The following is a 12,500-nucleotide window of genomic DNA, read 5'->3' as shown; positions in this document are numbered from 1 at the left end:
TAGAAATTCATCGTCATCTATTTCGCTGTCCATATAGCTGTCAAGGAGCGCAATTCGTACGTCGCGAAAAGTAGCCATGGTCTTTAGTTAACTTATTCGTATTTCCCGCCTTTCCCGTCTTGTAAGTTCCCGGTTGATTAACGACAAATGGGTCATGTTCACGACAGGAATGTGGACCCAGCCCTCCTCGTCCAACGGACGTCCCCGTCCTCCTCTCCCGTCATGGTGCTTACGGTCTCTATTGCCAGAATCGTACTCGGACGCCATTTCCACAACTTTTACTTGCCTCTAATTCGTCAAAACGTATCATGTGCACAAAAATATCGTCGATTGATCGGAAACAGTCAGAAACAGTTTACGATTTTGTTTCCATATCGTTGTTTCCTAGCTTTTGCATTGCTATTCGTCGCCAACAAGACGTAACGATAGGAAATTTTCTATCTCTTGCGTCTTGTTTGCGATCATCAGCGATTGGTCAGGGATGAACGTAAAAGGTGTTTCCATTTATGCAAACTGCTTGTGATCAAGCTCTCGGGAGGTGCTTGTGATTGTTTGCGACGGAGTTACGCGCAATGGAAACAACAGCCGAGAAGTTCCGTATGATTTCACAAGTGATTAATCGTTCGTAACATGGTGTGGGGAAACTGTAATCACGTTGGTTTCCTCTTCAGTTTTTTTTTTCCAACTGATCATTTTCTTAGGCAGTAAATTTCAGAGAATCCGCTCACAGTTTCTGTTGTTAGTTTCTATTCTCTCGTTTTTCTTCTGCTTCACAATATTTACTAGCCCCAATGGCTAGTGGAAGCTCAAAATCTACCAGGCAAAACTGAAATTTCACTAGGCTGCAGCTGTGGCTATTTGGCTACCGTTCGTGACGAGCACTGCTTTGAAATGAATTGTCTACAATCAGCTTGATCAATACCTTGACAAGCATAATTTAATATTCAAATACCAATTTGGTTTTAAAAAGAACCACTCTAAGCAGCAAGCTATAATGGCAATAGGACATTTGCATGATTACGCCATATGACTACAAGTACCAGAATCCTTCAGGTTTCGCTTGTCTCATGTCAATTAGAGCTATTGTTATTTTACCCCACTGGGAATACAAAATTAAATATGAAAAGAAAAACAAACTGAATTGTGGTAGTTGTAGTCAAATGACGCCATCGTGAAAATTGCCTATTATTGACAATTTAAAAACAGAAATAGAAATCTTGTATATTGTGGCCACTTCTTCATTTTTCGAGGCGTTTGATACTGTAGATCATCAAACCTTGTTGCCAAAGTCTTTAAGTATGGTGTTCGTGGCTTGCTAGTTATCTTCAAAATTGCTCCCAGTTTGTTTAAATCCGTAATGAGAAATGTAACCTATTAGAAATGACTTGTGGTGTACCTCAAGGGTCAAACTTAGGATCCCTTCTTTTTTTAATTTAATTATATTAATGATATTGCTAACTCATCTAGCAAACGGTCTTTCTGTCTCTTTGCTGATGATGCCAGCATCTTCTTCACTTCTAGTGATATTAATGACGTTGAATAAGTTATGAATTATGAGATGATTCGTGTCCTTAACTATTGTGTTGCTAATAAACTATCTGTTATTATGAAAAAGGCCAATTTCATGTTAATAACTTCACCTAGGAAAAACGTCACTTCGATAAGTATCCTAAACTTTGATAGGAAAACTTGTATAAAATATCAACATCTGAGCTGGAAGGATGAAATCGCTCAAGTTACAAACAAATTAGCTAAGAAAACTGGAATTTTGTTTCAGTTAAGATATTATGTTGATTTGAAGATGCTTAATTAAACAACTCTATGATACTCTTATAGATCCCTACTTAAATATTGCAGTTATGGCTTGGGGAAATACGTACCCATCCAATTTTAAAAAGCTATGCGTACTAGTGGAAAACAAGTGTATCCATCGTACGTTTGGTTCTTTGTTATTAATTTGTTCGAGCAGGTTGAAGTATTGTCAGCTATTTAGCTGATGTGGACCTGCTATACCCACCCACCCATCCCCAGGAAGGACAGCCACAACACTGGGAACTTCATCCCCTACTCTTCTCTCCTTATGACCATGAAAGATATTTGTGAGAAGGGGCGTCCGGCTTATAATCGATATCCGAGAAGACTTGAAGGTATAGCCATTTGCCGATGTAATTACAAAGGAAGCACTTTCTCCTCAGCTCTTTTAAGATCCTGAGTGTTGGTCCGGTTGGAGTCGAACTCACACATGGCATGGCAGCCCAGTGCTCAACCAACTGAGCCACCGGTGCGCGGCTTGGGAAAATAGCTGATAACTGAGAATCACCCAGTGTGTAGTGTAAACTCCTTGATATATTGAAGTTTGATAATATTGTTAAACCGAGTACTTGTGTGTTTCCAAACAAGATACATTATCATGTATTTAGTAAATCTTCTACTACCCCAACACTGTTTCATAACTCCCTAGAAACTGTGTCTAATGTCGACAGGTACATACAAGGTATTCATCTAAAATTAATATTTAGCGAGCAAAAGTTAGGACTGACACTGGCAAATTTACTTTTGCAGGTACAGCTTCAAAATTATGTGAAACTATTCCTACTAATTTGAAATGGCTCTCTACCAATAGCCTTAAAAGGGGCAATGTCACGGCATTTTAGTTAAACTTCAAAACACTTAAAGATGCCTTTGCATCAATAAAGACCAAAAATAATGCTGTGGTTTTGTTGCCAATAACCATGGAAGTGTACTGAAGATATTCTTTGCTGCTTCCAGCCAAGGATGGAGAGGATGGAAATGGATTGCAACTTGAAAAAACTGGCTTGTTTTTTCAACTTTTGGAGAGGTGTTTTCAGAAAGTCGGCAAAAATTAAATAAGAATACCACTTTGTGCCATAAATATATTTTTCTTGTCAGTGGGCTGTCAGGAATGTCATAATTAAGTTTTTACCCAGTTCTGAGTTAAAAACAGCACATTTAGCATAACAGTAAGAAGCAATATAAAGATTATCTACTTCAATGTCAGTCCTAGTTTCTTCTTGTCTGAACTATGTAAATGATGAACTATTTGGGTAGTAATTTATATATGTACTACTGTATTACTTATTTTAAAATATTAATGAGTATCCTAACTTGTAATTTCTGTTTCTTCGTATGTATAGGTGGTTTTAACCATAGCTAATCTAGGGACTGGTTATGAAACCCTGGGGGTTTCAAAAGCAGGAACAATACAGTCGCATTTAGATGTTGAACCGACCGTGACCCTGCACAATCTTTTGTTTTTGGTTCGCAAGTTAATTTCGAATAAATTAGTCGAAGATTTTGATTCATTTGGTTATCCTGCAGAAAAAAGCGTGTTTGTGTCGGGTTTTGTGCAGGGGCAAGGCCAAAAAAGCGAACAAAAACATGAAACAAAGAAACTTGTCGAGTTTCATAACCAGCCTACATCTACAAACTATGTTTTCACGTTACGTCATCGCCGCGATGTTGGTGGACTAAAGCAAAAGATCTCTCATTTCCTCCTTTTTGTTCGTCCACCAGCAATTGTACATTGCAGCATTGCAATGCTGTAATGACCTAGCGATTGGTTGCAAACCACCTATACTTATATCTGGGCTTTTGATAGGAGGCGGAAAAAAATATAGATTATGCGGAAAGTTTTGGGCTTAGTACGCGTAAACATGCCTTGAATATGCGGAAATTTAGACAATTTATAAAACTAACAATTAGGCCTGTCTAATGTATTTACATGCTTATGATAAATCAGGACTCGAAATTGCGGCCAATACAGTCGCATGTGACTGGATTTTTTCCCTTTGTGATTAAGATATCCGGAGGAGTCGCCAATTTGCGACCAGCTTTCACCGTTGAAATAAATGGGTTAGCAATTGGCAACTTTTGCTACAACAAATAAAGCGATAAAAAATTATTTTGTTTCTCGTCATGAATTTTGTTTCAATTTAATGATATGGAGTATTTTTGTTGTAACATGGTTCGACCGCGACCCATTCCCTAGATCATTGACCATTTTCAGCGGCCTTTTTACACATATGTATTGCTGGCTCCTGTTTTCCCCACGATTACAAATGATACAATTTAATTTGCCACTATAATTTGCACCTAAATTTTCGACCCCGGGGTATTTGTAATTTATAACACAGGCTCTAGTGTCCAGGCTCAGTGCCGAAAAATGCGTGGAAACTGTTTGATCTTGCAAATCAAATGGCGTGTTTTCTTCAATCGTTCTTCAATGTTCAGGAAAATAAGCGTTTCATAACAGTCAATCTCTTTGGCTTTTATGTTTGTGAGGATGGTAAACAGCTGCGTTATCTCTAACATCAAGCATTTCTTCTGTTTACGCGGAAAATATCGTAATTATGAGGAGCATGCAGATTTCAGGGAATTATGCGGATCTCCATCACAGCACCCTGTCAGATGCCATGTTATTTGCACCTTGTAAATTGTTGCCAGCTGTTTTTTTTAATCCCTTTTTATCTTCTCCTCCTTTCTTTTAATTGCTCATAAGCAGCAGCCAACTTGAAAGCTTTTTGGCTGCTGCACACACACTGTCAATTACTGTCAGTTAGGTACATATGATAACCTCATTTTTTTCCTCTTCTCTTAATGTGTAATACTAGTAATAGATAATTACCCGAAAATACTGTATTAACAAAGTGATTTGAATTGAGTTGAGTTGATTTGATTTGATTTGAACTAACTTCATGTTGACTTTCCTTTCGTTTTCGTTTCTGTGCATTTGCGTGCTCAACTTTTACGTTGCTTGCACCTAAAGAAAATTACTTCATGAATGTTAACCACATTTTAACAGAAATCTTTACCACAGCAGTGTGGTCGCATTGTCTCCAAAACCTGACCATAAGAGCAAACAGGTGTCCAGAAGCCAATCACAATGAAGTGGAATACATTTCATCAGCAACAATAGGAGCAAACATCAATGTTTTTTGCCTGTTTTCAAGGTAGATACATCAATTTTACTTGGAGTTTACAGCTTTTAAAGACACTAAGGCAAAATCTCAGCCCTCGATTTTTACCATAACTAATTTGATTAATAAAAAGATTGGATGACTTAGGTTAAAATAAAAATAAGGGAGAAGACTAGATACAATGTAGTAGAGGTCAGGGTACTTCAGGTACAACTCTACTGTGGAGCATAATTTTGCATTGCTGAAGTTTACCTTGGTTACAGTGCGGCCAATCCTTGAAAACATCGGGGCAGAGCATCTTTGCCACAACAGACGCTGCCATGGTGCTTGCAAAGGACATCCACTCACTACTTGATGGCTGCGTTTGATTAACAAAACTTGCCACACCTTTTACTGCTACCCACTCAACCTTTTCATCATAGGCTGCAGCAAAAACACCTGAAGGTAAGGACAAAGGGAGTTAACATCGGCGTTTCAGTGAAAGCCCTTCAAGAAACACTCTGTTGCTTCATATCTCCAAGTCAATCAATGGAACAGCAGCTCCAAGTTCATCAGAAGAGATCAAGAACACCAAATTTCTTTTAAGATAAATGTAACATAATATTAATGTGCACTTAACAGTCATTTTGTTTCAGAAATGCTCCTTAAAGTGACAATTTCTTCCATTCTATCAACACAGTATTATGTCTTGATTACCCGTACACAGTATTAAAAATGAAACCTTCAACGTTGGAGATAATGCATTTCAATGGAAGCTGTCTCATTCATAAAATAATCTTTGCTACCAGTCTTCTATACACCTTTGAACATTACATGGAAAAAACATTCAGCAAACACATACAGTAGCTTAGCATAATGTTTCATTGACAAGAAAAATGGGGGGGGGGGGGGGGGGGTGTAAGAGAATTTAATAAAAATAGGATTTTTCTTGGATTTACGTGTATCTTAATACAAATTACTTAAGGGTTTATTTCCATTCACTACTAAAACTATTACCTTCCCCTTCTGTCTCAACAGCAATTGCTTCTGGATGTTGTTTTTGAAGATCAGCAACTTTACACCACTCTGCCTGGCTCAAAATATCACCATCACAGTGTACTTTAACTTCCAATTCATCTGGATTTTCCAAAGGAGCACCCCAGCCAATGGGGGCATCTCTAACAAGATCACCAAGATGTCGACTCACAGGAATTTTGAATCCAGCTAGTGTTGTCAACTTCGCAGATACAACTACATCTCCTAGTTTGACTTTATCTGAGCTTAAACCACTGCAAGTTCCCACCAAAAATACAGCCTTTGGCTTCAAGACTCTGACTGCATTCTTTACTGCTGTTGAAGATCCCCCTGGGACTTCAGAACCTTTAGAACATCTCTTTAATGCAACCTTGAGTTGCTCTTGATTACTAGTATTGCCAATGTATTCAAAATATATCCAACCAACTTCTATGTTGTAGCTTTTGAAAGGTTGACCCAGAAATGAGAAACAACTCGACAACCCACAATCCTCCCCTGACAGTAGCAAAATATCAATCGGCAGATCAGCACTTTCCCAGGATTTGCTGACAGCTCGAAGATCTCTCTCTTTTAATGGTTTGACACTGAGCTTTGGGGCATGCCATAACAATCTTCCGGAACAGGCAAACAAGGTTTCCCTTTCTTTCCACCTAAGATTTTATAAAACAAAGCAAAATAATTTATCATCTGCTAGATTCTATATTTGCTATGAACGAAATTTGAACATATTCTTGCTAAGCACTAAGATCTAATATTCAAGTACATTGTAATTACATTCCACAACTTTAACTTGCAAAAGACACTGTTGCATACTGGAGTGGCTGTGCAGGAAAGTAAATTTGCTTTGCTTTGTGTGTGTCATTTTCTACATGTATGTGCATTATTATGTTCAATAAAACATTACAAGAAAAGCAAGAAACACTGACTGCTGAATAAGAATGTGGCCTGTCTCTTTTTTTCACATTTCCCTTTCCTTTCAGTACTTCCTCCTCTTCCACGTATACCTCTCCATCTGCTTCCCTTAATACCTTTACTGAAGAGTGTCCCCACTACCTGTACATTTATCCAGTGCAAATCATAAGACACCACATTCATGTTTTTCAACGAGAATGCAATTAATGCTGTAAAATTAGAGGTGCCTTTCGAGATTAGAACACCTTAAATGCCCTTGTGATAACCGCAAGCTAATCCCAAGTTTCTTTTACTCATATTCTACAAAATCAATAGTTCAGATGACGAACGGTGGCTCGATGACTATTAACTGGTTTGAAAAATACCACCCAGTTTAAACGTAGATCGCTTTCACTGGCATGCCACAAAAAAATCAATTTAAAGCCATACAATGAAAAAGGCTAAGACCATGGAATGTGTTTGAAGACCAATGCATATTAAACAACCTCACCAAGTCTGAGGTCTGTGTGGTTAACCAACTTTATAGAGTTTTGTACGGAGCCGCCAGGTTGGTGTACCACCTTGGTTCACTACCATGGTGGCCAGAAATCAACAAAAACATCTGGAGTTCACATTGCCAATTGTAAGCGCTCACTTTTGACTTGTGAGACAGACATTTCCTAATATACTTGAAACGTTTAAACTGCGGACAATCATAACCATAGCAATTTTTTCAATCAAAACAGATTTCAATATCTGGTGTCACGCAAGTGAAATTCGGAATTCAAAATGCTCTATTTTCAAAACCAAAAACATTAAGGAAAAACTGGTAGCTTGTAAAATGATGTATTTCTAGGTCATCTTCAACCTTGTATAAATAAAAATCCGGGAAAACTCGCACGTTTGATGACATCACTGTGAAAACCATCTATTCTTGGCTAGCCTTAGAATTTAACCACGTTGAAAGAAATTTAAACCACGACACAAGCACCCTTTTGCTATTATAAAAATGGCACTTAAATTAGGGAGTGAATTGACTCGAAGCATTTTTCTCTGTCATTCCTTTAGTTTTCCTTCCAATCATTGAAATAAATGTGGTAGCAGATTTGCCTTTCAGTAACTCAGGATATTTCACACCAAATGAGAAGGCAAAAACATTGCTATCATAGTTATTTACTTGCACGGATCGTCCTATTAGCTTAGCTCCACCTCCATGCATGCACTTCACTTTCAATTTGATTATTTGACTGCACGACCCCGGCATGTACATTATATGGTTGCACTTCTGGTAAAATTAACAAAAAACAAAATGAACTTTCTCTAAGGAATAATAAAGTGCCACTTCCAGTTTGAGATCAAAACCAAGATCAAAACCAAGATCTGCTAACCACTACATGTACCTAAACTACAGCACTAAAAGGACAAAAAATTTCTTCCGCTCAAAGCGTTAGTCTCTTACAATATTTGTGTTTACTTGCACCATACCTTCCTCCATGTTGACCTTTACACCATCACCATCATAATCATCATGTTTCCATTGATTTGAAAGATTCTCTTAATGATCACCATCTTGTCAAGTCTTTTGATGATCATCATGTTGTCAAAACGAAGTTCATGTAATATACCTCAAAGCCACCATTCCATGACATGTCTTGTCTGTCCCTAAATTTCAAGAGGTGAAGAAAGGGTAATAGAACTTGGTACCTCATGATTACTTCTCAAGCTCATTGATAATTCATAATCATGTTATTATCCAATCAGAGCGTCCCATTTTGGTCAGGTGCATGTATGTGTATCTTCATACCCAATGGACTACAGACCATGAAACGCCTGACTTACACTGTAGTTCACTGATCAACACACCTAAATTTAAATGAACCTTTATGCTAACAAACCTTTGGAAAAAAAACAACAAAAATAATCAACCTGCCGACAGAGCACTTTAAATTACCCGCATAGTCGACATAAAAATTGATCGTAGTACTTTTTATCGTTAACATCCACAGCATGAAAATAAATTTGGACACCCAATAGGTCAGCGACAGAGCATCCATTTCAGCAATATATCATCAGCACTCAAGGCGTCAACCTTGTGTGGTTCGTAGTCTTTGAAAAGTCCACCAAAACGGGCACTTGTACCTCTTTAAACCTCAGCCATTCTGCAAAAGTGTTCACAGCCCAATTATTTTTATATTTATTTGAAACTGGAATGGCCTTGTTAATCGTATCACTTTCTTGGGCTGAAGACTTTGGCAGGCAAAAATTGCGTGATTCCGACTAGCTAGGCAACGCTCCCTATTATGCAAATTTATTCAAAAGTTCTACCTTTTAAACTCACCCAAAAACTGAACATGGAAGATTATCACATTACACTCAGAGTTTGCCAAAAAAGGTTGAGAAGTCATGTCAATAACTCGTGCTTTGTATTTCATCAGGGATTCCAAACACCTCGAACCATTTTTTTCTCGGTATTTGGAACCTCTGATGAAACACTCGCATTTGTTTTTGACATACTACATCTAATCTTTTCGCAAAAATGATCTTCCATAATACTGATCATCCCAACCTTGCTGTTTAAATTGCAGATACTTCATGTCAGTTCTTTATTATACATACCTGTATACAGGACATATAGTTCGTCTTGCAATTGCCCATCTCTTAAATAGCGTGATAGCTGACATAGTAGAGCAGTATGCAACGAAATTGCACGTTTAGCTCTTTTTAGGCTTCTATTGCAATTTTTTTTGCACGAGGTTTCTTTTTCCAAGATCAATCACCTTAACTCTGCTGTTCAATACACAATATTTAACAGATTTTCTCTATCATCCATTCACTTAATACTAGATGCAATATGACCTCCCACCTAGCCAGCTCACAAAGGACTTGATAGCTCCAAGCAATGCAATCACCCTGTCATGACTTCAAATCATATTGTAGCCTGCACCATAGACGAAACCAAACCTCTGGTTAAGTCGGTCTGCGAACCAGTGCCGAAATCCTTGTTCAGGGCCCCCAGCAGCGTACCAGCATTTGAGTACGCCCCATGATTAGTTTTTTAAGAAAAACAATCGTTTAACAAGACTGGTAATAGCCAAACAGGTTAAAGGTTAACTCGAAATGCATTTCTCTGCTTATTTGTTTAATCCGTTGGGGGTCCAGAACAAGGATCTCAGGGCTGCTTCGCAGACGTTACTAACCAGTCTTAGATTATGTTTGCAAAGCAGGCTAATCACATTCAAGCCAGGATTTTCTCAGGCCTTTTGCACAACTGCTTTAAAACTCTTTCTCCTTCAAGTTGCTGAAGTTAATACAATGATCTCTGTAACAAAAATCATCTCAACTCACAGTTCAAATAATTATACGATACCTCATACAGTATATATGAGGCCTTCCAAGAGGGCTTCTGATGTCGCTTTGTCCATCATTTTCCAGCCCACCTGTCGCCTATTTGGCTAGAGACAAATGTCGCTGTCGTTTTTTCGCTGAATACAATTGTCGCTGTCACTTTTTCGCTAGAATACAAATGTTCGCTAAACGTGCTTAATTTTTGCGTCCTGTAATTAACAATGTAATATCGTATAAGTGGAAACGAGCCACGGAAGTGTTTATACAGTCATCGAAATACGTTATAATCAAGCAACAATTAAGCCCTAGCATTATTAATTATTAATTGCTGTCATTGCTAGACACTGCTTAAGCTTAAATGCAAGGAAGACCATCAAAACCCTCTCAGTAATTATTAGTCATTATTATATAACTTGTGTTTGTAGCCGATATAACACGCGCTCTGATTGGCTAATTGTGACTGAATTATAGGGCATTATTCTCCCGTAATGCCCACGGGCCGATTATCGGCTTGCAAAAACAAAGCAAAAGGTAATTAAAAAGCCATATAATAATTACTTACTAACCGAGCTAGCTGACGAGCCGTAATGGGGAATATTGGCCCTGGGTCGTTTTTGTACGGACCTCGCTGCGCTCAGTCCGTACTGCCACGACCTCGGGCCAATATTCCCCAGTACGGCCCTCGCGCTCGTTTAGTAAGAAGTTATTAATTTGCACAAGAAATATACATGTAGCAACACCAACAGAAGAGAAGATTTATGCTGGCCTGGTCGGATGTCGCTTTGTCGAAGTTGGATCGTCGCTGTCGCAAATTGTCGCTTTTTCTCCGTCAGGTTCTGTCGGCTGGCGGTGTTCGGGAACAAGATTGTCGCTACATTTTTTTGCAATTTTGGAAAGATGTCGCTTGTCGCCAAGAACCCTTGGAAGGCCTCGTATATTCCCCCGCACGGTGTAAAGTGCAGGTTGCAGGTTAAAGGTAAAGGCAAAGTCACTTTATTTAACGTCGGTAGTTCCTTCAACTACCAGGCTGGTATCAATGGAAGCCGACGGTGCGCCCTTTACCCCCCTCCCTCCGTCAGTGCTCCGTTTTACGGGTATTGAAAGCTATAGCTACACGGATCAGAGGATAGTCGAAACAGACGTTGACGTCACCGAGGATCGAACCGGGGACCTCTCGCTCCGAAAGCCGCGCACTAGCCATCTGAGCCACGACTACTCATTGTTTTACTATCACTCAAACAACCCAAACGTTTACAAAAATGCTAACCTTATATAGCTGGTCCTTGCTGAAAGTAATTTTGTCTGACTTCCGGCATATGTGGCATGCATGCATGTACCTCGACAAGGATACTAGTAAAAGGCAGCTGATTTTTAATGGCATCGAAGTTACTTTATAGAGTAAGAATTACTTTTGAACATTCCAGTATAATACATATAATCAAATCAATGCGATCTGTTTTTAGCTCATTCTTTGCGTCATATGACACAATGAATGAGTATTGTGGGCATCGAAATGTGTCCCGACCGTAGATGGAAATGACAATTTTCGTCGCTTACCCTCCCCCTTAGTAAATGGAAAATTAAGTTTGATAAACCTGAAATACAATTGTGCAAGAATTTAACTATTTCTACAGACTAATGAGGCCCTGTTAGGGGTAAATTCCGACAAGCGACATGGCCTTGAACCGGCGACATGATAGCCACGAACTGGCGACGACCGACAGACTATTACAACGAATTAGCGAAAGCGACACAAATGTCAAGACTGACCGACAGCGAATTTCAGAATTGTGAATGTTCTGCGGACTGCGGAACATTTGCGCGTACACAATTCGTCGTAATTACTTAATAATGATCATTGTTAACAATAATGGCCAATTATGGCTAACAAGGGTCCAATAAAGGCGAACAGAAATACATCTCATTTTACTGCTGTTTTGATTGTTCATTGCATGTGATTGACGTATTCAGTGCATCACTCCCTTTGAGGACTTTTCCGCTTTGCGTATCATGTTCTCCCTGCATGACCCACGTGCGCACTCCATCAGTCTGTCAGAGAGGTACTTTTTTCTCTATTGATTGCGTTCATCTCGGTGATCCAAATCGTAAGCAAGTTATTGAAATACATCACTATCAGAGTCATAAGCAAGTCGTCAGAGTGCCGAACTTGTGCACGGTCAGTCACGTGACGGGTCTATTCAACATCAGAGACCGCGCTATTGTTTAACCCTTTGAAGTTTGCCGAGTTTCATTACCAGTCCCCTCTACTAACTATGATTTTTCATAGACCTTTTGTAAACGCATGCCTTGCGG

General features: G+C 38.9%; 1 protein-coding gene across 1 annotated transcript in view; it reads right to left on the bottom strand.

Annotated features, from left to right (window-relative positions):
- Positions 1–9,523, bottom strand: part of LOC138055579 (uncharacterized) — a 28,511-nt gene extending 18,988 nt beyond the window's left edge. Inside the window, exons 1-5 of the mRNA XM_068901482.1 lie at positions 9,459–9,523; positions 8,682–8,737; positions 8,468–8,504; positions 5,934–6,601; positions 5,190–5,375 (exon numbers count right to left, since the gene is read on the bottom strand). Coding sequence (XP_068757583.1) covers positions 5,190–5,375; positions 5,934–6,601; positions 8,468–8,504; positions 8,682–8,737; positions 9,459–9,523 — 1,012 coding nt within the window. The remainder of the gene's footprint in view (positions 1–5,189; positions 5,376–5,933; positions 6,602–8,467; positions 8,505–8,681; positions 8,738–9,458) is intronic.
- Between the last annotated feature and the right edge of the window lie 2,977 nt (positions 9,524–12,500).

This window comes from Montipora capricornis, chromosome 7 (assembly GCF_036669925.1).
Source record: "Montipora capricornis isolate CH-2021 chromosome 7, ASM3666992v2, whole genome shotgun sequence".
Classification (NCBI taxonomy): domain Eukaryota; kingdom Metazoa; phylum Cnidaria; class Anthozoa; order Scleractinia; family Acroporidae; genus Montipora; species Montipora capricornis.
The sequence above is the reverse complement of the archived record's forward strand: the minus strand, read 5'-3'. Positions and strand labels throughout refer to the sequence as shown.